Source organism: Bubalus kerabau, chromosome 12 (assembly GCF_029407905.1).
Source record: "Bubalus kerabau isolate K-KA32 ecotype Philippines breed swamp buffalo chromosome 12, PCC_UOA_SB_1v2, whole genome shotgun sequence".
Taxonomy (NCBI): Eukaryota; Metazoa; Chordata; class Mammalia; order Artiodactyla; family Bovidae; genus Bubalus; species Bubalus kerabau.
Window position 1 is genome coordinate 3,344,619 of NC_073635.1, and position 27,645 is coordinate 3,372,263.

At 37.8% G+C, this 27,645-nt stretch overlaps 1 protein-coding gene across 12 annotated transcripts in view; it reads left to right on the plus strand.

Annotated features, from left to right (window-relative positions):
- The window catches only part of DIAPH3 (diaphanous related formin 3), a 571,991-nt gene that overhangs the window by 383,348 nt on the left and 160,998 nt on the right, over positions 1-27,645 (plus strand). For 11 of the 12 annotated variants that reach the window (XM_055541934.1, XM_055541925.1, XM_055541924.1 and 8 more), the window contains one exon: positions 6,085-6,220. In XM_055541934.1, coding sequence (XP_055397909.1) covers positions 6,085-6,220 — 136 coding nt within the window. Of the gene's footprint in view, positions 1-6,084; positions 6,221-7,860; positions 9,304-27,645 lie in introns of those variants that run through there. The other variant, XM_055541935.1, reaches the window with a different exon arrangement.

Here is a 27,645-nt window from a genome sequence, read left to right on the forward strand (position 1 = left end):
ACTGAAACAGCTCCAAAACATCAACACTTAAAATCCAGATGAGTGGCTTTGTTAAGTCAATGATGGAAAGGATAGGCTATTTGTGAAATCATTATGGGTCAACTCATTTTTCATGTGAAAAAATTAAATAAAATGAGGTATGAGGAATCATACCTCATTTTACTCACAAATGTATTCACAAATGTTGATCCCAGTTAAATAACATAGGTGCTGAAATATGAACAACATCATTTAAGAATTTGAGGAGAAAACATGGAAGAATATTGTTGTCTTTCATGTACAGAAGGATTTCTTAAATAATGTATTAAAGGTATGAACAATGAAGGAAAAGAGGTTTTTGGCTACTATGTAAATTTGAGAACTTCTCTTTACAAAAAGGCAACATAAATAATGCACAATGATATGTAAAAGCCAGGAAATTACATGCTGGATATTTATGCTTTAAAAAGCATAAAGTTAACAAAAAATGGTATCCAGAATATTTAAAAAGCTGTAAATCATTAAGAAAATGATAATATAATGAAACAGTGGATAAGAGATATGAAGAGGCATTTCATTAGAATAGGAAATGCAAATGTTTTGTAAACGGGTGAGAAAATGCTTGAATTAGTAACCATAGATATACAGGTTAAAAACATGATGTAATACTATTATATACCTGCTGTATAGATAAAAGACTGATAACAGTATTAGTGAGTATGTTAAACAGCTATGATTATGTATTGATGGTGGGAGTATACTCAGTCACTTTGAAAGCATTTTGACCTCATTTAGTAGAAAAACGGAAGATGAACCTCTTCTTTTGTTCATCAGTTGTGCTCCTATCCTAGAAAGCAGTGAATTTCAAACTATTTTATCTTCACCCACAATGGAACCTAAAACCTTTATATTTATGTGTTTTTTAGAATTGAGACAAACATTAATCTCAGTCCTTATGTTCTAAAATGTTATGTTCTATAATGAAGGAGTGTGCTCTTTCACTTAAAGAGTATCTGTCAGCAGTTTCTAAACAAATCTAAGAATCAATGAGACCTGCCATTTACAAAAAAAAAAAAAAAAAAAAGAAAGCTCTTACATATATACACAGGGAAATGTACAAGAATGTCTGTAACTGCATGATTCATCATAGGTCAAGAATTGGAAACAACCCAAATCCCACTGACAGAAGAGTAAACAATAAAACCCAATTTAGTTTTATAAACAGTGACAAGAAAGCACAATTTATACATAAACATATGGATGAATCTTAGAAATATAATGTTGAGTGAAGAAAACAAATCATAGTAGTTTACAATAAAGGATACGGCAAATATCAAAAAAACTAAAAAAAAAAAAAAAAATGATTTTAGTAGGCACATCTTATAGAGGATTACAGTGCCAGACTTCTAAATTTTACGTTCCTACACATCTGTTTAATTTTACTGGCTTTAGGTTATTTTGGTTTCTCTGAGAGAAAATATGTTGTATAATGCTGTAATGTATATTTAAACTAGTTGTGACAAAGTTCTTGTTATTGCATTTAGTTATGTAGAAAGCATATATTATAGTAAAACAATTGTGAACTGGTGTATTTTATTTCCTTCCAGAGTACACACACATGCACCCATACGTGTGCGTACATGCACATGTGTATGTATAGTTCTTCAGTCGCGTCCAGCTCTTTGTGACCCCATGGGCTGTAGCCCGCCAGGCTCCTTTGTCCATGGGATTCTCTAGGCGAGAATACTAGAGTGTGTTGCCATGCCCTCCTCCAGTGGATCTGTTTGTTAACATACATGTATGTATACATACATTCATTAGTATACCTGTATATTTTTATTACTGTATTTTTATAGATACTTTAGAGTCTTTTGTTATTATTAAAAGCACATGAGCCTTAGAAACGGAGGTGGATTATTGGTTATGCCTTCGCCATGAGTAGTCCAGATGTGTCTGAAGGTTGAAAGCCCTCTGTTGTTGCTCTAGATTGGTAAGCCCATGGATCTTTCAGACAAAAGCACGCACCAGGTTGTGTCTGCAAGTTCTGCAAGCACGCAGGATTTCTTTTGGTATTACATAGGTGACAGTTGGGGGCAGTGCACTTTATTTGCCAACTGACTATGTAGTAAACCAGGTAAAGCATAGGATGATGTAAAGAAATTGATAGCTAACTATCTTCATGTATGTGCATGTGTGTGCTCAGTCCCTCAGTCATGTCCAACTCTGTGACCCCATGTAGCCTGCCAGGCTCCTCTGTCCATGGGATTTTTCAGTTAAGAACATTGGAGTGGGTTGATATTTCCTACTCTAGGGATCTTCCCAACCCAGGGATCAAACCCACCTTTCTTGTGTCTCCTGCATTGGCAGGCGGATTCTTTACCTCTGTAACACCTGAGAAGCTCTTATCTTCATATATGACTCACCCTCAACTTCCTTTCTGGCTTCAAATTTTGGAACTGAAGAAACTAATAGGCAATTACATCTAGAATAATGTGGTTTTAGGACCAACTTTTCTGTTTTAGGCTACTTTTACTTCTCAAAATTTAGCATAAAAAAAAAAACACCAAATTACCACTTGAACTGAGATAGTATTTTCAGACTAAATACCTCTTTCTGTGCTGTCTGTTGGTATTTTTCCAGCTATAATTCTTCTAATGTCAGAATAAGATATTTTTAAATGAAATAGTCTTTTAAATGGAAATCGATAGTGCATTTTCCATAGAACAATATAGCATTAAGGACCCCTTCAGACCTTATTTCTCAAGCTAAACATTATTTCTATAGATCCTGAGTCGTAATTTTGACTTTTTATTACCCAAAGAGTACTAAAAAGGCGTGACAATTATATCTAGTAATAGGTTACCCATTTGATGTTCTCATTGAAATGCATGTAGTCATTAAAGTAGAAAATTCACATCTGGAAATTGTATACTTTAATAAGTTTCAAAGAAAAGCTACATGATATTTTTACCTATTACCTGTTCCTCTTACTCCTCCCTCAAACAAGAAACAAGTTTGATCCCCATGTATTTGCCTGTCCTTTTCTCTACCACTGTTCAGGTTTCCTTTCCCATCTTCCATATACTTACATGGGTGCACACACACACACAGAGGCATACACACTTGCCTTTAAGAGCACACTTATTTTCTACTTTGGGGTTGCCTTCTCCTTTCCTAGCCTACGTTGGTTTTTATAGCAGCTGTCGTCCTATACCTGGTGCTTAATGTATGCTACATCAATATGAAGGCATATAGCAGAGAAAACATAAACTGTAAGCAGCTTTCAGGTATTGCGTCTGCCTCTTAGTGCTTTCATTGTAGTGAACTAGAACAGAATTATTCTGAGCCAGAATAGAGGATGCAGATTCCATTTTGAGGAAACAATTAATTGCATATTAAAATGTGTATTTTTGGAGCTGGAATTTCATAGCTTACCAATAGCAGTTAATGTTAATATATGTCATGATCTGTGAAGTTTCTGAGAATTTACCAAAGTTTCTTGATTTCCATAATTTCATCAATGTTGGTAGAAGCCAAAAGACCATGGGTCAGAAATGAAGAATAGCTTATTATAGCAAAAATAGTAGCCAAAGTAAACAGATTTGTGGATTTCTGAGCTCAGAATTCCCACAAGGCAATCTGAAAAGGGCTGGGTTTAATACCTACACTCACAGGGCTTTGTATTGCTGGAGGGAAATCCTGAATATAGAAAACCCAGTCTTCTTTCAGAATTAAGACTATTTGACCATTGCCCCAGTTTATCATTCTGGACAGGAAACAAATCCACTTGCTTAAGAGGGAAACACTGCCTCTATTTTCTAAGACTGTTCATATCTTTGAAAAGGTAGTTTGGAACAAAAATGCTTCATTAGCCTTGCATCTTAGTTTTACTCTCTTACTTGAAAATCTTTTGTTGTTTCCTAGTTCCCTTGAAGGAAACTGTAACTCCTCATCTTGTTCTTGAATATCCTAAATGATCCGGTCCCTGCATACCTCCTAACCTCATTTAACACCACCGTACTGGCCTCTTCTCTTGCCAGCCCACCAAAAGCCTTTGCATTTGGCTCTCCCTAGATTATTACCTGGAGAAGGCAATGGCACCCCACTCCAGTACTCTTACCTGGAAAATCCCACGGATGGAGGAGCCTGGTAGGCTGCAGTCCATGGGGTCGCTAAGAGTTGGACACGACTGAGCAACTTCACTTTCACTTTACACTTTCATGCACTGGAAAAGGAAATGGCAACCCACTCCAGTGTTCTTGCCTGGAGAATCCCAGGGATGGCGGAGCCTGGTGGGCTGCCGTCTCTGGGGTTGCACAGAGTCGGACACAACTGAAGTGACTTAGCAGCAGCAGCAGCAGCAGATCATTACCTAGATAGCTCCTTGACTTTTTGTAGCTCAGATGGTAAAGCGTCTGTCTACAATGCAGGAGACCCAGGTTTGATCCCTGGGTCGGGAAGTTCCCCTGGAGAAGGAAATGGCAGCCCACTTCAGTATTCTTGCCTGGAAAATCCCATGGACAGAGGAGCCCGGTCGGCTATAGTCCATGGGGTCGCAAAGAGTCGGACACGACTGAGCAACTTCATGTCACTTCACTAAGACCAAGTGGGAAGCCTTATCTGACCAACTAAGATAAAATAACTCTCCAGGAATTCTATCACATCCCTCCTTTTTTTTGTAGTACTATACTTGTTAGAGATTTTAATTGTTTATAATCTGTCTTTGCCTCGGGACCCAGCCTATCACACAGAATGTAAACTTGTTTTAGATCTATTAATATATATCTCAAGTCTTTAATACAGTACCACTTACTGTTAGGGCTTCCCAGGTAACACAGTGGTCAAGAATCTGCGTGCAGTGCTGCAGAAGCAGGAGACTCAGATTCAATCCCTGGGTCAGGAAGATCCCCTGGAGGAGGGCTGGGCAACCCATTCCAGTATTCTTGCCTAGAAAATCCCAGAGACAGAGGAGCCTAGAGGGCTACCGTCTAGGGGCTTGGAAAGAGCTGGACACAACTGAGAGACTGAGCATGCTCACATGTATGCATTTACAACTCAGTCTCTCAGTAAATGTTCTTTGCATGGATGAGTTAATACTCCCTCTATTCTATTCTTTTTGTTTCTCCTTTTTTCCCTTGCAGTTTTCCTTTTAATTGTTTTGATCAGTAATACCAAACTTTATTATTTGATTTCTAATGAAGGACTTGCCCCATCTCTTGGGTTTAAAAAAAAAAATATTATAGTCAAGAAGATTAAAGCCTCACCAAAATAACATGGCACATACTTGTTTAATTATACACTTTTCTACTTAATTCTATTAGTGATAAATTAACAATTAGATAACCTCTTTGACTTCATCAGTACTGGGAAGCCTGAGTCTCCACAGGAGATTGTAATATGATGACATGCTGTTTGTTGGCACTTTGAGAAATTCAAGTTTACCTGCTGATTCCTACAAATGCCACAGGAATGGCATTTCTTGATTTGCATAAAGCTTATAAAAAGTACAGAAATAACTGATCTCATATCTATTGAGATCTTATGTTTCACTTGTCATTATTGGATTTGATGAACAGTCAGAGGCCCAGACTTGGAAATGCCATGTATTTCTGTAGTCATCCTTCTGATACTTCTGTCTGTATGAAAGAAATTGTTAAACATAGATTGTCATATAAGGTAATCATTACGATATTTCTGCTCTTTATCATTTTTTCATCAGTTATTTTTCTTGTACTCAGCGGTTTACTTACTAAAGGAGGTATGGGAGAGTAATACATTTGCTAAGCACTCTTTTGGAAGTACATATAGGAAAACAGTTTTGATTTGTAAATTAAGTCCTTTTTTATTTTTAGTTTCTGTCTTCCTTCTCTTAGTTGATTTCACTAAGATGCAGGTGCTTTAAACGTAACAGTTGTATTTTTAGATACATAATACATTTAACAAGGGTTCATGTGCTAATCTTTTAAAAGACTGTGTTACTAATTAAAGAAGTAACCATTACCTAAAAGATATTTAACTACAGTTTTACAGGTGAATAATTTTACATTTTCTTTGTTTAATCATTGTGGTTAAAATGGATCATTTTCCAAAATTTGTTTATAACAGCAAGCAATGAAGGAGAATGTCAAAAAGAGAGAAGAAGAGGAAAAAGAAAAACGTGCCAGGATAGCCAAAGAATTGGCAGAGAAGGAAAGATTTGAACGCCAACAAAAGAAAAAGCGCTTATTAGAGATGAAGACTGGTGAGTACTATCATATTTGCTATTTATATTGTGTACCAAGATTAGTCGGCAGTTTAATATCCTTCTGTGAAAAAGGAAGACGTGTTCACTTATTTCTGTAGTTAAACAGTAGAGCAATTCTTTCTTTTATGGGCTTTCCCCACTTCAGATCAATAACAAGTAGTGTTTTCATTCTGACATTGGTCATGGGTGGTTTTGCTGTAGTTCCATTATATGAGCATTTCTTTGGCTACTACTTAAATAACTAGTCTGCAGTAATTTATTTAAGTGAATAAATTAACAACTATAGGAAACTGTGAGAAAGTCTACAGGACAGGTAACCTATTTTCTTTAACAAAATACTCTTAAAGAAGGGGGAGAAAATGATGGAGGGGACACTTAATGATTAAGAGACGTATCAACCAGCTGTTATAAATGGAACTCATGTATACTGCAGTCCAAACAAATGTAGAAAAACGTAGTCTGAAAAATTTGAATGCTTTAGTTTTTTCTTGTAGACATTATTACAACATTGTTGTGAATATGTTTTAAAGTGTCTTTTAGAGACTCATGGTGAAGTTTTAAAGATGAAGAGATGTAATGTCTTAGATTTCAGTCAAAATAGCCTTGCATGACTGGAATAGGCATGTGTATGGATGACACAAGATTGACTACAAATAATACTTAGTAAAGTTGAGTGATGGGTACTTGGAGGGTAGGCTATGTTCACGATACCATTTTCTCTACTTTGAAATTTTGAAATTCTCTATTTTGAAATTTTTTTTAATAAAAAGTTTTTAGAAAAAATTGAAAAGAAAAAGTACAAAAATTATTGTTTTGCAGAAACATATATGTGTATTTTCTAAATTTAAAAGGTATCATTAACTTAGAAGCAAAAGAGGTAAAATATAGTTATATTTTTACGCCCTCAAAATCCTGGCTCTTCCACCTCCAAGCCACAAAGGACTGGAAGACTAATTAAAATCTATCATCCTCACTGCTAAATTACCATAGTTTACAACTTAGGGCTGCAAATTCACCCGAAGTTTCCCTGGGGGTAAAAACCAAGATGCCTTTTTTTCCTTCTTCACTTCCATTTTTACAGATGTATTTTATCTTTAATAAAGCAAGCTGAGTACCATAATGTATTGCACAAGTTTTTCCCAGGGGTTAAAAAATCGTCCAAGCACAATTTCTTGTTTATAAGAGTACACTTGAAATTCATAAAGTGTTCTCAGAAATATCTTAAAGTATTAACATAATGTAGATCAGGACAATTTAGCATTGATTTTTAAAAGATGCTTCTGGAAACCTTTTAAAATAATATATTACTGTCTAGTTTACCAGACATTCAGGTGTTTGTACATTATTAGTTCATTGAGTTTTGGTTAACAAGTCATCTGAATGGGTTGCTTGATGGCAGTTAACTGTGTATTGTGTGGGGATTTTACCTAAGGGTCTGTCATACAAAGCCTCTTAGCAATCAACCTGGAAAGTTGAAACCTGACAGGAAGCAAAAATTTTAATGAACCTTCGTATCCAATGTAATCTTAATAATATTTTCATTTAAATTTCTTTTTCTTCTGACGGAAGCTTCCATTTTTAAAGATAACTATGTTTATTTTATTTTTCAATTTGAAAATAATATTTTCATGTTGTAGAAGACAAATGGGTGGCCATTCCCATCTCCAGGAGATCTTCCTGACCCAGGGATCGAACCTGGGTCTCCTGAATTGCAGGTGGATTCTTTACTTTTTGAGCCACCTGAGAAGCCCTAAGTTTATTTTATTTTCCAATTTGAAAATAGTAATTTCATGTTATAGAAGATACCTAAAAAGTATTTGAATCAAAAGACCATAATCCAAAGAATCACTGTTAATATCTTGACCCGTTTTTCTTTCAATTTTAAAAGCTTCTATCTTTTAACAATAGTTACATGATTCTAGCCAACAGACAGTTTAGTGTCTCACATTACTTCCCGAATTCCCAGAATGTTTCATTTTATGTAAATTGTGATTTTTAATTTGTAATTTTTAATATCTATGTTATTGCATCCATTGGAAGTATCATGTCTAATTTAACTTGCAGTTAATTTTATATTTGTTAGTATGAGGTCATAGAGCAATATTTATTTTCAACTTTTCTGTGTGATAGTTATTTATGTATACCTAATGCATAAGTAATTGAAAAGTGTTTGTAATTATTAGAATATGAAAGAAAAAAGGTTAAATAGTTTTAAGATTCTTGGTGCATGCTACCAAACTGATTTCCAGAAATATTTTTCTACTTTCACCAACTTTTAATATTTAGTTTATGAATGTGCCTTGGTTTGATATTTCTCATTTTGTAAGGTTATTGTTAACCTAATAGATTAAAAAGTTGTATTTTATTATCTTAACTTGCATTTCTGTGAATACTACTGAAACGAGAATTCTTTCCAAATGTCTACAGTACATTTGTATTTCTTCCTTTGTGAGTGGTGTTGTCTTATTTTTCTCATAGATTTATGTGTTCATTATGTATCAATATTTACATTTAAATTTTTTATTACTTTTTTTTTAATAACATAACCATGTATTACTGTATCAAATGGCAAAGCTCAACAATGCAAAACCAAAATTACTTTTGCACCAACCTAATAATTTTAGATACGGTAATGCATATGTTTCAGTGCTACTCTCTCAGTTCTTCCAACCCTCTCTTTTCCCCTCTGTGCCCATAAGTCTCTGTCTTTGTCTCCATGTGCCTTGCAGATAGGTTCATCAGTACCATCTTTCTAGATTCCATATATAAATTGCTTCCTTTTTATGTAATATTTTATTGTAATCTTTGCTTTTGTGATTTTTTTCCTATCATAGCTAAGTTTAGAAAATCATTCCTTTGATAATTTCTTATTCTACTTCAATTTTTTTTTTTAGTTTAAGTTATTTGTAATACTATTTTCTCCATTTATTTGTAATTCTTTCTTAGTTATTATATATTTGACATGTAATTTTTAATATGCTGGAATCTGTTTCTGAGTTCTGTCAAAACTGTTCTATTTTTAACCATCATTTATGGCCAATAGTTTGTTTATATTGTGTTAAGGTTGTTACTTTTCTATTCTTAATTATTAAAATAAATTGAATATTTTTATTTTAAAATAAATTAAAGTTTTCTGTTGCATCCTTTGCTAATTATGACCTACTGGATTATTTTATAGAACATTTTTCATACTATTCTTACCCCAACATGGTCTGAAAAGTATCATCATGGATGAGTCTCAAATAAATGTAAGGCTCTCACTTATGCTGCTGCTGCTGCTGCTGCTGCTAAGTCACTTCAGTCGTGTCCGACTCAGTGAGACCCCATAGACGGCAGCCCACCAGGCTCCCCCATCCCTGGGATTCTCCAGGCAAGAACGCTGGAGTGGGTTGCCATTTCCTTCTCCATCTCACTTGATAGGAATTTCCAAAACCTTTAGATGCTGAGGCCCATTTATACCATACATTCTGTCATTTTCCAGGAGAGTATTCTTTAAAGGATATTCTGGCTGACATTGACTTATATAAACTATTAAATAAATACTTGAATACATCTTAAAAATATTATGTATTATGTGTGACTTTTAAAAGGTTTAATCAAAGCCTTTTGATAAATGATGATACAACTTTTGTTACAACAGAAAGCTGTGATGTAGTTCTTTTGAAAACATTTGAAAATTTGGGAACTCAAGTTTTTTCTTATAGACTATAGAATTTTAAAGGATCTAGAATCTAGGGCTATATTCCAAATTTTATGGTACATAAACATATCATTTTCTCACTAAAGTAAAAGACCTCTTCTGAAATCCCAGTAAATAATGATTATTCTGAATGGTCTTTAATTTTCCTTTAAACATACCATGATTATTAGCATAGAAAAACAAGGTATTCAGTCTCAATATTATTGTAGCTGTTATAACCAAGTAAGTCATATAAGTATCAAATATATTATTACTGATTTGTTGATACCTTTCTTCATATTTAAAAACAGTACAAATATGAAGTAACCTTATTCTTTCCATATTAGATGTAGAACATGCTGTTTGTCATTGGATATTATATTATGAAAAATATAAGTGCTGAGGTCTTCCATTATTATTTTATTGGTATAGAAAAAAGTAATAGCTATGCCACTTTTGTTTCTTTTATTCAGCCAGTTTCCCTCCCCCCCCTTAGTGTGCTAGAATTGCAGTGATAAATAAGATTTCTGTTGTAATGAAGTTTAAAATTCTAATACGAGGGTCATTATCTTATCTTATATTTGTAATTATCTTATACATAACCACATATATAAGATAATTTCAGATTATAAAAAGTTATGTGAAGTAAAGTAAGACAAGATAATGAAATAGAAATGGAGACTGGCTGTGTTTGTGAGTGCACTTGATGAATTTTGGTCCTCAGAACTCAGGAGAATATTAAGATAGCAGACTTACTAATTTAAAGTATTGGTTACAAAACTCCTTATAAACTGTTAGGATAAATAGGCTCATGTGATTTACTATCCTATATATGCTAATATTGTGAACTTTTTAAACATCTTACTGGGAAGATCAGCTAAAATTTCATGTATTTCTTTCCGGGTGTTCTTATTTTCATATAGAACATACTATTACTGTAATCTTTGTAGAAGTTATCAGCCTGACTTTCCTTTTATCTGAAGAAAATATAAGGGCACATTGTTTAATTTACAGTTGTGTTTGTCACCTCTCTGGATCAGGAACAGTTTGTTTTGTCTTGTTTTTGTGTGTAGAACACATAGCCCTGAATGATAGAGGGGAGAAAAATCTTCAACCCAGCCCTGCCCTAAACACACAGGGAGCTTCCTGCCACCTATTTTTATGACTGTAGTATTTTCATCATGCAAATAAGAACTGTATTTTCACAGAGGTACGAATTCTTGCATCACCACCTGAGGTAGTGGAGTAATTTTAATTCCTGCTCTTTCTTATCCATCGTAAATCATTACTTGCCCTTGGCAAGAGAGCAGACAACTATTTTCAAGTCTACTATTTATTATCACTATCATTTCAGAATGTTATTTTTGTTAGTAGAATGAAAATAAAAACACTGAATAGTGTGCTAAGTTTTACTGAGAAGAAAAATGCAGCATTAAAAACCCTTTAGAGCAGCAAGACTAAGCAGCACCACGTCTGGTGTTATCATGTGATGGGATTAAAATGCCGTTTGTCTCATTTTCGTTCTGTTTGGAAATGATGAGCCTGGAGGTCTCTTAAATATTCACATGTGCAGTTTGTGGTTATTTTTTTTTGAATGGTTTGATATTACATAAAACAAACAAACAACTGCATTTTCAAGATGTCTTTGTTTAATTGGTTGAATTTTGAATACATTTTCTAAGTTGATGTTTAAATTTGAGTTATTTTAATTTGCAAGATACTGAAAGTTTTAAATATCTAATGTAAAAATTTGTAAGTATAGGCACTAAAATTTAAAGTGCATAGCTATCATTATATGTGATCATTTCTAGTGAGACGAATAGTGAATTTATGTGATTATGTATGACTTTTTCAAAACTGCACTTCGATTTCTTAATCATGGAAAAGAATAGGGTGTTTGATAATAGAATTCAAGTATTATGCTTTAAGATTTCCCAAGTATGTAAGTTGATTCACTTAATTTTTAAACTGTGCATCAGAATGGTCTTGAAATGGACCCAGTGTTATATAATTATGTTTTGTGGAGGAAGTAAATAAGAGCTTATTTAATGGAGCAATAAAAACTATATGAGCAGCTTCTACATTTTAGTCTTTAGGTTGCAATTTGTTTATTATTTATTAGACTTAAATGTCTCATTTGGTACAACTTCAGTCTATTAAATAAAGAGATAATTAGCTTTTAGAAATCTGTTGTTTACCCACATGGCCAAAACTGCTCCTTTGTTTTCTATTTTGCAATTTGGAGTAACTAAGCAATTAGGCCTCCATTTTAGAGGAAGTGCATATTACAGAAATACTGCTTGGGAATGTCTCTGCCACTCTCAACAGAGATGCAGTTAATGTGTGTACTTGCTTTTACAAAGGACTGACATTTACCCTTTCCTCTACATATATATAAAACTTAGATTATTTTCCATAATTGCATATAGCCTAGTTTTATCTCTTTTCTAGTGCTTTCAGTTTTGTAGCATCTTTTGGCTATTGATGCATAAGAGACAGTAATTTATTTCTCTACTTAGAAGAATATAATAAATTGGCATTGCTTTTTTTCTTACCTTCAGATTTTATAAAATAATACTAATGATACTAGTAATAAAAGCTATAACACCCAATATTACTGTTATTATTACTACTACCCACGACCATTTTGTAGATCACATATTGTTTTCCAGGCTCTGAATATGTTCATTACTGCATGTAATAGTTGCAAGGATCTTGGGAGACTATTTTTATCAGAGTCAATTAATTCCTTTTGTACATAGTCACAGATTTAGCAAGCCAGCACTCATGTTTTCTGACCAGAGTTCATATTTCTATTTTTATTTCTTAAAAATTTTTAAATTGGCCTATAGTTGATTTACAGTACTGTATTATTTCAAGTTTACAGCTTTAGATTATTTTCCATTATAGGTTATTACCCTTTAAGAGATGCAGATTCGATCCTGGGGTCGGGAAGATTCCCTGGAGGAGAAAATGGCAACCCTCTCCAGTATTTGGCTGGAGAATCCCATGGGCAGAGTAGCCTGGTGGGCTATAGTAGATAGGGTCACAAAGAGTCAGACGTGACTGAAGTGACTCAGCATGCGCACATAGGTTATTACAGGATATTGAATATAGTTCCTTGTGCTATACAGTAAATTCTTGTTGTTTATGTTATATATAGTGGTGTGTATCTGTTAATTCCATGCTCCTAATTTATCCCTCCCCTCCTCCTGTCCTCTTTGGTAATGATGTTTGTTTTCTATGTCTGTGAGTCTGTTTCTGTTTTGTAAATAAGGAGATCTGTATTATTTCTTTAGATTTCACATATAAGTAATATCATATAGTATTTGTCTCTCTCTGTCTGACTTACTTCATTTAGTATGATATAAGGTTAATAACCCAAAGGTTGTATTTTTTGTTATTCCTTTACTGGTGACGACTTAACCATTATAGAGAAAAATGGGACCAAAACAACCTTAGTAATTGGTGACAGGCACTGGACTATACCTATGTGGAGAATTGTCCTCTCTGAAAACCTTTGAGAGGTGCTTCCCTTTGTCCTCGGAAGTTCTGAGAGGACTGCCAAATTAGGAGTGCTTCCCTGATGCTTCTTTGATTCTTCTGCTTGTTCAAAGATTTGGAGGAGGGATTTTTCAGTGGTCTGGATAGTTCTGAGCCCATAGCTTAGTAGCTCTGAAGGGAGCAAAAATGTCACCAGGATTTTCACTGCTTGACCCAGGTTGGAGGTTAGGGACCCAGGAACTCACTGTGCTGTGTTTTTGAAAGGGCACAGACACCTTAGTGTGCTTTACTGGGTGCCCTGAGACACCCCACCCCCAGCTCTACTGTGTGACCTTTTTTTTTCCCTGAGTGTATTGAGACTGAGACCCCATGTAGTAGAATCAAGGGTTGTCTGGTGGGAGACTTTTCCTAGAGTCTCACCAGTACAATGCAGGTTTTCATTTGTGTGCAGGAGTGTCTCACTGGAAAGCACAGCTTCAATTGTGGAAACTCACTCAGAGAGTGGCTTTTGTGTGCCTCACGGATGTCTTCTCTGTGTGGCTGTGCAGTGCTTACGTGCCATTTTGTCTCCTTGAAAAAGGCCCGGAAAAGAGAAATTAGGAGAGGAGGCTCGCAAACTTCTCTAGCACCATGAACCTTGAAACCTTGATTCTTTTTTTTTTTTTTTTTTTAACTTTAAATGTGTGCTTCTTTGTTAAACATCATTATGGTACATCTTCACACTAATTGGTTTATGGCTCATCCAATATTTAAAAATCACTCGCATTGCCCTTCTTCTGAGAATTATATAATATTCAGCTCAGTTCAGTTCAGTCACTCAGTCAATAATTTTGATCTTATTACAGTGCGAAGATGCTATAACTCTAATAACATCAGCTATGTTTATTGTATGTAGTTGAGGACTCGATCACAATGGCATCATCCTTGTGTATAATCTTGAGTACTCCTTAGATAACTGTCTCCCTAATCAGTAGCTATGAATACAAACAGTGCGTCATTGTCACCATGAGCCCTTCCATGTCAGATTGCCAGTTCTGAGTGGAATTATTATTTGTATTTGATGGAAAGTTGTTATCCTTAATTTCAGGGATAGATGTTGAATATTGTCTTGTTTTCAGTCATGATCACAAATCTCTCTTTTAAGAAACTTATCTCATTTCTGTAGTCTAATGCATTCTCTTTAAACGTTACATAAATCTCTTTTTTTAGCATTTACCCTGAGAAACAGAGGCCTCCATAAACCTTCATTTGCTTTAGATCCAGAGGGTATAGACTTTTGAACCCGACTGTTACTTTATCCAATCTATCACTTTACACTATTTATATATATGTATACACACATATCAGGGATGATATAAATTTCACCTTTTTTTCAACTATTATATGTGTGTGTGTGTGTGTGTGTGTGTGTGTGTATGATTTGTGCAGGGCAGCCAATCAGAGAAAATTTCAACCAACACAGAATTGTTTAGGTCATTTGAACAGTAAATATATCTACAACCCCTTTTACAACTCAAAAATGTATCGTGCTCTGAAAATCAAAAACTTTTGTGTCCAAACTGATTTGATGCCAAACCTGACTTGAATTGATAGGCAGCTCCATCCAATGTGAATATTCGTGCTGCAGAAATAATATGATTTTTAATTAGAGGATGCAGTTCTAAGTTCCTCCGGATTTGTTGTGATTTTACAACGTGTACACCTTTTGACCTTTGCGCAGTCTGCAAGACTTCAGTTCTGAAATAGCTGACTGCAGAGCTTACAGATAAGAGACTGTAACCTTGAACTTTTCAGTGACTCTCCTCCTCTGTGTTGAACTGGTTATACCATCCACTCCACCTCTGGCCTAGTCATGACTACTTCTCTGAGTTTATGTCAGATGTTCTCTCTGCCATCAGTACTTTTTTCCTAATTCTTAACTGACTGAATCTTACAAAATGTGATTTAACAATTATTGCATTCTCCGAAAAGTCTTCTCTGAAAATTTGCCCTTGATTGTAGACAGTCTCTTTTTTATAAACTAATATAGTCTTGCCATATTAATTATGTATTGAATATTTGGTTATGCTCATTTTATTTGCTTTAGTCTTATGCTTCTAATAGGTTGTGCATTTTTCAGGAGCATGGCCTTATGCATTCTTCTTTTTATAGGACCTAGCACACTGTGTGCACATAGCAAATACCCAGAAAGACACTTAAAAGATTTGCCAAAAAATTGATACATAGTTAGCTGGTTGAAAGACATCTGTTTCCTTTTGTGTTCAGTTGAGCATATTGTTATTTACATGGAAAGTAAAAATGTAGATCAAGCTACAGCTCTTGAGCCAAGTCAGCCTGCACTTATTTTTGTAAATAATATTTGCTGGAAGATAGCCACACTCATATCTTTACATATTGTCTATGACTGCCTCTGTGGTACAAGTGCAGAACTGAGTAATTGGGACACAGACCGTTTGTCTCGTATTTGCTACTGGTTTTTTGAGAAAAAGTCTCCAACTCCTAATATATGTCAGTAATCTATAGATATTATTCTTTCAGTTGGGTAACACAGAGTTAAAATGAAAACTGTTCTATTAACTTTTTTTTTAATCTTCCTATGGCCAAAGCGTGCATTTGCAGACTGGCTCATCTGCGTTGCAAACTGAGGATCTGGTGGTTAAATCAGTAAAAAATATTGATACGCATTTCCAGCAGCAGATTACCTGACTTTTAGGTTCTGTTCATTTGGAATGGAGAGTTGTGCAGTTGAACTTCTGACGTGCCAGCGAGAGCCGGGACTGCCAGTTGGTCCCCATCCAGCCAGCACGGCCATTGTCCTCCTACCCTTTCATCCGTGCTTTGTCCACAGCGTTCCTGTGCTATTGTTTGTGTGTCTTTTGAGATGAAAATATCAATGTGTCAAAAAGGCACGGGGGAGCCAGGTGTTTATTTCTTTATTAATAGGCCGTCTCTCTTCTCTTCCGATTCTTGGTCATTTTGACATTAAATCCCTAAAGTCGAAGGAAATTCATTCAGTGGTGTTGAACTTGGTCAAGAAAGTTGCTCCGAGTCTGAAGTGATTATCTTGCTGAGTAAAAAGAAACTCAGTAGTGTTTGGCCTTTGATGATGACTAAGTGTACCCTTAGGCAGACTGGGAAAATTAACCAGAGAAATTGAATATTTATGTGTTACTTGAAAAAGGTATAAATAGGCATTAGTGCTTAGATGAAATTAGACATTATTTTGTAATAGGATTTTAAAATATTGTTTCCTGGATAGCTTCCTTCCTGAGATAGCCAATGTTCTTCTAGAAAATTAGAAGCAGCGTAATATTAATGAAGTTAACACTGAGGACAGCCTTTACACAGGCGAGGATGCCCTAAGGCAGGAAGAATTTGACAGACTGCTGTAATACAGAAAATAGATGACTGACTGTTTTTGGAACAAGCAATTCTCGAGAGACATTGCCAGCTAGAGTGAATTATGTCACCATCGAACTTTCACCAATAATTATCATTAATGGGTGAGAGTGACAGTAATTTTAGTTTAATAGAATCCTTTGAATGTTCATTTTTAAACTTAGTGGTATTCATGAAGGAACTCTTGCAAAGCAGAAACATTTCTGTCAAAATTAGTGTTGAGTTAGAGGCTCCATCACCAGCTTTCAGGAGAGTTGTGTAAAGGATGATTGCAGGAGGAGCCTGCAGTGCCCTCCAAAACCATTCCCTCTCCACTGCATAGACTTGCCATTAGTTCCAAGCTTCCCAATGTGCAACATTTCCTCCTTTTAGCTCAACTTCAGAATATTCTTCAAATGTCATAAAGTCAAGAAGATTGGTGAACAAAAGGGATTTTTATTTAAAAGCCAAGAATTAAGAAGAAGGCAGGTTTTCTATTGCACTTAAGATGTATAAGTATTGATTGAATTATGATCACTTGTTTCCAATAGATATTCTCCATGCTAATTAGATTATGTTTTCACAGGTAAATAAAAGTACTTACTTTTCTCTTTCTTTGCCCTCCATTATTTAATATGGAGCAATGTTGAGCTCTCAAAAAAGCATAGTAATTTTTGATAGTAGTTAGTCACTATTTCTTCATTGCATGGAGTATTTTTATTAGATTGAGGTTAAATCAGTAAGTAAATAAATCTGTTAAGTGTGTGTCTCTATCTGTTATCCTCTGATTTCAGCTTTGGTAGATGAAAGTATCACTGTGATCATGGGAAGCACCTTTGATCCTTGCAGAAAGGCCCTACTCTTTGCTCACCTTCCTCACAGACTGCAGCCTTTGGAGAACTCCATGGGATGCTCAAGGAACTTGGTGTTCTAACTGATTCTCCTGTTTCAGCACTTTGCTGTGCCTGGTGTTGCAATCTGAGACAGTGATGTTTCCTGAATCATGGGGGTATCTGCTGAGATTGAACATAGAATGGCCTCATGATACATTTAGAGGCATAGTGGAGAATTTATGAACTGTCTCTTCTGTGCCTGGAAAGTTAGAAGAGCCCAAATGCTGGCAAGCTTTGTTCAGAACTACTGCACTCACATCATGGGGGAAAACTTGGGAAGGAGAGTTGGTGTTCCAATTTTCCTCCTCCCCAAGAGGAAATTTCCATTTTATGTTTTGCACCATCCTATTCCTAAAAGCAGTGTATCTTGATGGACTAGAAATAGAATACAAACTCATTGCCATCTATCGACTCTAAAAAGGGAACACCAAGAAGAGAAGGGAGATGTATCCACAACAGTGTTTAGCGTTGTTAGAATCAGGTAGAGAAATTACCCAGTGTTACAGCTTAGCTGAGGGAAGCATGTGTGTGTGTGTGTGTGTGTGTGTGTGTGTGTGTGTGTGTGTGTGTGTGTGTGATTGCTTTTACCCTACTTCAATTAGAGGTCAACTAATTATGAAAATAAAAAAAATGTTTCAAGAATTTGGTGTACTGTCCCTAAAAACTTATCAGAGCCCTCTTTGGAGTAAAAAGTTTCTCTCATTTCATTCGTTAGATGATATGTATCTTCTATAAAATATGAAAAAAGAAGAAAATGACATAAAACATTTACTATAGTTATTTTGACACTTCAATTAATGTTCTGATTTAGCTGCGTGAAAATTTTATACATGAAAATTTTCATGTATAAAATTTCCTAGCATCAGGGAAGAATTGATGCTTTTAAACTGTGGTGTTGGAGAAGACTCTTGAGAGTCCTTTGGACAGCAAGGAGATCTAACCAGTCCGTCCTAAAGGAAATCAGTCCTGAATATTCATTGGAAGGACTGATGCTGAAGCTGAAACTCCAATACTTTGGCCACCTGATGCGAAGAGCTGACTCATTAGAAAGACCCTGATGCTAGGAAAGATTGAGGGCAGGAGGAGAAGGGAAGGACAGAGGATGATATTTTATATGTGAAAATTAAACATACTCAAATTTCTTAAGAAATTTACAAACTAAAATTCTTTCATACAAAAATAGTCACATTTTTAAAAAATAAACCTTTCAAAGTGAGTTTCTGTTTCAATACAGTATCTTTCCATAGCAGGTGTTCAATAAGCACTTTTAAAATATTAATGAAATTCATGTCTGTAGGACAAAAATCCCTCAATTGTACACATTCTATTTGAGTAAACTCACTTCACAATCACTGCAGATAGTGACTGCAGCCATGAAATTAAAAGACGCTTGCTCCTTGGAAGAAAAGCTATGACCAACCCAGACAGCATATTAAAAAGCAGAGACATTACTTTGCCAACAAAGATTTGTCTAGTCAAAGCTATGATTTTTCCAGTCGTCATGTATGGATGTAAGAGTTGGACTATAAAGAGAGCTGAGCACTGAAGAATTGATGCTTTTAAACTGTGGTGTTGGAGAAGACTCTTGAGAGTCCCTTGGACAGCAAGGAGATCTAACCAGTCCATCCTAAAGGAAATCAGTCCTGAATATTCATTGGAAGGACTGATGCTGAAGTTGAAACTCCAGTAGTTTGGCCACCTGATGCAAAGAGCTGACTCATTGGAAAGACCCTGATGCTAGGAAAGATTGAGGGCAGGAGGAGAAGGGAACGACACAGGATGAGATGGTTGGATGGCATCACCGACTCAATGGAGATGAGTTTGGGTAAACTCTGGGAGTTGGTGATGGACAGGGAGGCCTGGCGTGCTGCAGTCCACGGGGTCTCAAAGAGTTGGACACGAGTGAGTGACTGAACTGTCTGACTGACTTAAAGATAAACTGACCCAATCCCATTACAAGATACGACATCTGTCAAGTTTGTTGCTCCTATAGCATTGATATCAAATAGGTATTTCAGTCAAGAGAACAAATTCAGGTCCGCAAAGATACAATATTTCTATAAATACAGTTTAATTTCTAACTCTGAACCACCAGCCTGCCTATTGGTAAAGAACTTAGGTAATTCTCTGTGTGTTTTAGCTCAGTAATTCTAGTGTAGAATCCAGTTATTGATGTTTGAAATTCCCTGCCAAGGTCTCTCCCTAAAGGAACTCCAAGCTTGAAAGTCAGCTTGGGGTACACTTCTAAGGTTGTGTATTCTTCTTGACTGAGTTCTGTCTGGACACCAAACACCCTCCCTGCTTAGATATAATTTCTTCTGCCTGCTTTTGGTAAAAATGATGTCTGCTTTGCTCTTGAATCATGACCCATGAGATCTGATGGGTTGCTCTTAGATACCTCCTTTACTCCCTGACATTTGTTCTTGTTGTTCAGTTGCTAAGTTGTGGCTGACTCTTTGCGACCCCATGAATTGCAGCACACGAGGTTTCTCTGTCCTTCAGTATCTCCCAGAGTTTGCTCAGACTAATGTCCATTGATTTGATCGTGCCATTCAACCATCTCATTCTCTATCAATCCCTTCTCCTCCTGCCCTCAGTCTTTCCCAACATCAGGGTCTTTTCCAATGAGTTGACTCTTCTCATCAGGTGGCCCAAGTATGGGACCTTCAGCTTCAACATCAGTCCTTCCAGTGAATACTTAGGGTTGATTTCCTTTAAGACTGAATGGTTCATTCTCCTTGCAGTCCAAGGGACTCTCAAGAGTCTTCTCAACACCACAGTTCAAAAGCATCAATTCTCCAGCACTCAGCCTTTTTTATGGTCCAACTCTCACATCCTTACGTGACTAGTGGAAAAACCATAGCTTTGACTAGACGGACCTTTGTTTGCTAAGTGATGTTTCTGGTTTTTATCTTGCTGTCTAGGTTTGTGATGCTGAGATGTGTATCTGAGTTCTTTGATGGGGCTTTCTAGCCTGCTTGTCTCCCCAGCCAGGGTCCATGGGGGTTCCTTGCTCCTCCTGCAGCTCTCAGGTCCTGGGGTAAGGGGTGTTCTGCAACCCACTTGCTCCTGGGCCAGATCTAGGCACACAGTGCACGTGCCTGATGCTTCCTGGATCTGCTTGTTGGACACAAAGCACTTCCACTCTTTATTCCACTCTCCATGACTCCATGGGAAATTCTGCGTGTGGTCCCATTTCCTCTGGAATGAGGGGCAGTGTGCCGGGGTCCCACTCTGTGTGGACTCTCCATGTTTTCTAGTCTCCCACCAGATGGGGGTTTTTCCGTCTATAACCCAGGTATGTGGTGTGTGTTCTCTCCTATGTGGAGAGCTCCTGTATTCGAATGGTTCTTTACACTTCCACTTTATGGAAGAAGGGAGGTTGGGCTGGCATCTGAGCAGCTGTGCTGACGCCTCTGCTGTTCTGTAGAATTCCAGAATCCTGAAGTAGGTGGATACTGAATCAACACATAGTGATGTAAGTCAGGGCTTCCATGCCTGGAAATCTACTGGCCTGAGTGAATTAAGTCACAGAGGCATGAAATCCATATTTTCATAGCAAAAACCAAAGTAGCAGGTGAGTGTTTAGTACAGCTGTAAATGGCAACCCACTCCAGTGTTCTTGCCTGGAGAATCCCAGGGACGGGGGAGCCTGGTGGGCTGCCGTCTATGGGGTCGCATAGAGTCGGACATGACTGAAGTGACTTAGCTGTAATAAAAGAGGAAGCTAAATTGGAAGATGGGAGAGTATGCTGCTGTGTTTTGGATTTTTCCTTCATCCTGTAGGCACACTTCAAGGGCATTGTGCAGATCAGTGGTAGCGTCTTCTTAGAGAGATGGTTCAGATAGCAAAAAAGCATATCGATTAGAAAATGGCGGGCAGTAGAAAGACTGAGAGAAATTAGGAGACTTGCAATTTTGCAAGAGTTAAATTGCAAATGCCTGAACTAGGATGTACTCAAAACAGGAAGACTGGATGGATTGGAAAGGCAGTTAGAGGTAGTAGCAATAGGCTTTTGTTGTTGATTGGGTTTTCAGAGCCTGGAGAAACTTTCATGACAGGGTGGATGATGTCTATATAGCTTTAGGACACATTGAGTTTGGATCTCTACTTTCAAGCCTTTTTATTTGGATGGCAATTGAGCTTCCCAGGTGGTGCTAGTGGTCAAGGGTCAAGAGATACAAGAGACAAGGTCCCATCCTTGGGTCGGGAAGAACCCTGGGGGAGGAGATGGCAACCCAATTCATTATTCTTTTCTGGAGAATCTCATGGACAGAGGAGCCTGGTGGGCTATACCCTATGGTGGTGCAAAGAGTCTGGTATGTCTGTGACTGAGCAGGCATGCTAAGGCCTGAACGGACCTGGCATAAGGTTATGGCACAACAACTGCACATAAATGTTAGCTTCTTTCTTAGAGGAAGGAAATAAATTTCTTTGTTAACAAAGACAGTTTAGTTGTCCTAGGCATTTTAGTAAGTACAGTAACCAAGGCCACTTAAGAGCAAATCTTGTTAGCTCATGAGGATATAAGCTCGGGGAAGCTCCCCCCTGGAGTCTGACCGAGCCTTGGGACCTGGGTCAAGTAACACAGACTGCGTGTCCCGTCATCCTCTTTGAAGGGAACTGGGTCACTCCTCCTCCTTCCACCTTAGCTGATATCAGCTCAGATTTCAGTGCCAAGGCTCTGAGATTCTCAGTATAGAAATTTGTTTTCATATTTATTTATCTGGCATATATGATGTGATTTAACATTTTGTGATTTTTTTAAAGCATTAATCACACCTTATCCAGCAGAACAAAAGACAGCCCTAAGGTTTCTTTGTGATTTACTCTTGTGGTTTTAAATTTCTGACCAAAAAATACACAAATTGGCCTTGGAGTGCCTTCCTTCTTTAATAGAATTATTAGATTATTACTGTCATGGTGAAAGTGTTGCCTTCATTTAACAGATACTTTCGGAACACGTAGTATGTCATGGCACTGTAAAAGGAGCAAACATCCCTGCCCTTGCAGGCTTATATCCTGGCAGAGAAGACAGTGTTTAAGATGAATTTACTGTAGTGTTAGAAGTCAGTAAGTTCTGAAGGGAATAAAATAAAGCAGGGTCGCGGGGATAGGAAGTAGGGAAGGAGTGACATGTTTTTAACTTGCCCAGGTTCACCCTGTTGTGGACTGTGAGCATCATGCTGTAGTGCTGAGTGCCCCAGCCTAGGGGTCCACATGACCGGGTTTCCAACCCCAGCTCTACCGGCCATGACAGTGAGCAGATCAGTTACCTTCCCAGAACAAAGTCTTCTCATCCGTAAAGCAAGGTTTCTTTTGACTCTGAAATCTCATTGATATTCTACAAATTAATTTTTAAGTAAAATATGTACTGTGTTAGAGCGCAAACAATCAAATGTGTTTAGCTTTCCAACTCATTTTGTAACATTGTCCTCTATTAAAATACAAAGTCTTTTATGATAAAACTCTCTTTGCATTTGGCAGTGACTAGCAGTGTCTCCCCATGTGCAGTGTGTTGTTTTATTTGTCTTTCCATTTGGCTGTAGGACAAATGTGAAAGTTAACTTGTTTAAAATGTTTTCCCCATGCTTTGATCAGTGAAAGAAAGATATGAGTTTAGAAAAAGTTACTGATAAGAGGAACTTGGGGAAATATGTATGTATGCAGATGTGTGTGTGTGTGTATGAACAGATCTTTTCAGTAATGAATTGTCTCGTGTGAATTACTAGTCTGCTTCTATATTAACTTAATTTTCTGAATGGAATGTGTTTAGTATGTATGTAGAACAGAAATGAAAATGTCATTGATTATAGAATTGGTTGACCCTTTCACAGATTGAAAACTTCTTTTCCTTGACAAACTCAGTCAGCACTTCGGTCTGTTAAGAGCAGAGCTCATTAACATACATAAACTAGCAGCCTGATCTAGTTATAATGTATCTTTAATGTCTGACTTATGCAGCCTAGTGTGGGTCCTTAGTCTTGTAATAAAATGTAGAGTGGCCTCCCATGAGCAACAAGATCTGAGATCAATATAACCTGGATAAAACCTTTATCCATAACAACTGTCATTAGGAATGACTAGCATTTCACTAATTAGCTCACCATTTACAACCCATAAGCTTCTCACAGATGGTGGATGTTTATAAACACCCACAGATGTGTGCACAGCTGACTCCCAGTTATCCGCAGGAGTAGGGGACATAGATAATTTAGATTTGCTTACAATACAAACCCCTCATTTTAGCTAGTTTCAAGCTCCTTTCTCTTTGGACTTTTTACCACAGCTTTTAATGAAGTAGCAAATTAACTAATCTAATTTCAACTTCTCCTCTTATTGATGCATATACCCCCTGGTGAAAGCACTAATATGTACAAATATGGTCACAAGATGGCTGGCAAGAGGATGAAAACAGGGACCTCAGGCTTAGATGAGTACATGGAGCCATGGCAAATCATTACTACATGTTGGTAGCTGTGTGTCTAGGAAGAGGTTTCAGTTTGTGAAAGCACAGCAAGCCTCCCACGTCAACAGTGTTATACCTAAACTCCCAGGAATAGAAGAGAGTATCGTAGGCAGTCTAATCCTGTGTTAATTGTTTCTTTTCCAATAACTCTTTCTGTAATTTGATCTCAGGTTTTCATTGTAGTATTAATCTGTTCACTGTCTGATGCTGAATGAAGATGAGATGTCAGTGTGATAACCTGAGCACATGAAGTTATTTACTCCCCTTATTTTCTTCAGCCTGAAGAGTCTTCCTTTAGGCTGATCTTCGTTTGGCTCATCTTCCCTGGTGGCTCAGACAATAAAGTGTCTGCCTACAATTCAGGAGACCTGGGTTCAATCCCTGGGTTGGGAAGATCTTCTGGAGAAGGAAATGGCAACCCACTCCAGTATTCTTGCCTGGAAAATCCCTGGACGGAGGAGCCTGGTAGGCTGCAGTCCATGGGGTCGCAAAGAGTCGGACACCACTGAGCGACTTCACTTTCACTTTCAACGAGTCTTAGATTTGGCTCTTATCTTCTAGGTTTTTAATCTGAAACTTTCATCCTCCTCTATGCCTGCCATGCTATGTCATGCTAAAGCACTTCAGTCATGTCCAACTCTGCGACCCTCTGGAGTATAGACTGCCGGGCTCCTCTGTCCATGGGATTTTCAGGCAAGAATACTGGAGTGGGTTGCCTTGCCCTCCTCCAGGGGTTCTTCCAGACCCAGGGATCAACAGGAGTCTCTTAAGTCTCCTGCATTGGCAGGTGGGTTCTTTACCACTAGCGACACCTGGGAAATTCTCTCTTTTGTGCACTAAACTGTATTTTACTTGTCCCAGAAAGTTTAAAGGCATTGTTTAAGTGTACCCAGAGCCAGGAGTCGTGTGGAGATAGTTGAGGTCCACAGACCATTTATTTACAGAATAAGATGTGAAGGGCAAACATTTTGCTTCCTAGTGACCTGCAGAATGTGTACCATTTCTTTAGGCTGAGGCATTCATAAGTTAGTATCAGCTGTTTCCCAGAGTTTGCTTACTCGAGAAACAGTGCTTTATCTTACTGAAGAGGAAAATTAATCATTCCATAACAGCATGTTATAAATACCCAAAAATGTTTAAAGAAGAAATTTTATAATGGATTAAATGGTGGTCAAAATTATAAATTGTAGAACATGACTTGTAGAAGAATGTGGAAGAGTAGAGAACTGTTGCACCACTGGAGCTGTCCAACAGATCTGTAACTCTTCACATAAAGGATGCTGTAGTTTTGTTGTTGTTTCATTGCAAGAGTTTGTAAGTGCTGATTGGGCTTCCCTGGTGGCTCAGACGATAAACAATCTGCCTGCAATGCAGGAGACCTGAGTTTGATCCCTGGGTAGGGAAGATCCCCTGGAGGAGGGCATGCCACCCACTCCCAGTACTCTTGTCTGGAGAATCCCATGGACAGAGGAGCCTGTAGCGCTACGGTCTGTGCGGTCTCAAAGAGTCGGACATGACTGAGTGACTAAGCACAACGCACAACAACAACAGGTTCTGTAAGACTCTTATTGGATACTTCCCCAGTATGAAAAGTGACTGGGAACTGTGTGCTTTGTGACAGATCCTTTTATGTATCCTGAAATAGTTGCCATCTGACTTTAACAGGTAGTGCTGTTCTCTGAGATAAGGAACACCAGGAGGAGATGAAGTTTGGGGGAAATGGGGACGAAGTATCTGTAGGACACCTGAGTTCCCATGTCTGGTGAATGATTGCCTATGGTCTGTGGTAGCCAACTCCTCCCAGTTTGCCTGAGGCTTTCCCATCCCTGTATTCCAGGAAACCCCTTAATCTTCGGTCAGTGTAGTCAGAGCTCAGGAGTAGAAGTTTTGCTGGTGGTAGAAACTTAGAGTTCTTAGTTTGCAGAGCTATAGCAGCTAATAAGATGCTGATGGAGCATGTGACAGATGGTGTAAATGTGGACAGAGGAAGAGGAGGTGGGAAGAGTTTTGGAAGCAGTCACCATGGAGGAGGGAAGGGAATGAAGAAATCCTCATATCATGAAGCCCAAGGGGAGAGACTGTTTCAAAGAAGAGTTAGTCAATATTGTCAAATGCTGCCCAGATACCATAGAGTAAACCGACTGACAATATCCTATTGACATCAGCTCGAGGGACAGGGAAGAGGGTTGATGAATGAGTAAGGGAGACTGAGATCTAAGTAGGGTAGGCACCAGAGGGGTTCAGGATCAACAGAGCACGAAGCATGTGCTGCATTTGTTTAAATGTAGATCGAGGGAAATGAGAAGGGAAAGGAGGCGGGGAAAGACTGATCCTCAAACAGAGCAAGATCCTGAGGGCAGTGGGACAGAGTGAAGAGAATGTGGTGTCGGTATAGGCAGAGGAAATTGTCTTAGGCGCGACGACCTCTGCTAATGTGATGGGTGAGAAGGCAGAAAAGCTGGACCCAGTGCAGATACATTTGTAGATTTAATGGTAGGAGATTAGGGTTTTTTTTTTTTAATCAAGTCATTGCATTTTATATCTGATACAGAGCAAGTCCTTTGCTGAGGAAGGGTAGCTGGTTGAAGGGCCTGAAAGAAGCACTGAAACAACCCGTATAGGGAGTGGGTGTGAGAGCCTCCAGGTGAACATAGATGGAGTGCTGGATGGCATGAAGAACGCAGTTGAGGTTGGCCACTGTGAGTATGTACCAGCCCTGATTCTGCAGTGCTGTTTCTCACCACAGTTATTCAGCAGCTAGTGTGTAGTGCCAAGAACATAGAATTTTCAGTTCGTTTAAGTTTTACTAAGAGTCTGCAAAAAGACCCTATGGGAGGAGGAACGTAAAATAATGGCTTGTGAACCATGGTCAAAGTGATGAACCTCAGATAGGCAAGGAGATGACAGTGGGGCCGGGGCGCTGAACATATTCCTGGAGAGATGACAGGATGCGGAGAGGAGGGGGAGGGAGATGAACAAAGGGAGGGGAAAGAAAGACAGATGGCTTGTATGAATTCAGATTAATAAAAGAGTTGTGGGTGGTAGCAAAGCTCAGATTATGGCTATGAGAGTGGGTAATGTAGGATTGATAACCTGAAGATTCAGGAGGTCAAGGAACTAATTTGCTGTTAGACTGGTAGTTCATATGGAGTTGAATTCATGCAGGATGATGGCAAGACTTGGCTAGAAGAGGAAGGCTGAATCAGATGACAAAGTCAGATGGTAAAGACATATGAGAGGATGAGCAACATCTCTAGAAGTGGGCAGGGAGACCATCTCTCCAGTTTAACAGTAGCAGTCAATGGAGTCTTCATTGAAGACACCAAGGTAGTAGAGAGTTGCTTATGTTAATAAGTATTGGAAGAAGGAGGGGTCAGAAAGGACTTGCCTCTTAGATGTGGTGACTGTGAATGATAGTGATCGTGGTGTGACTGGCCTCAACATGTTAATCTAACTGTAGCCATTGTCCAGTAGGTGGCTTGTAGGAGGGACCAGGAG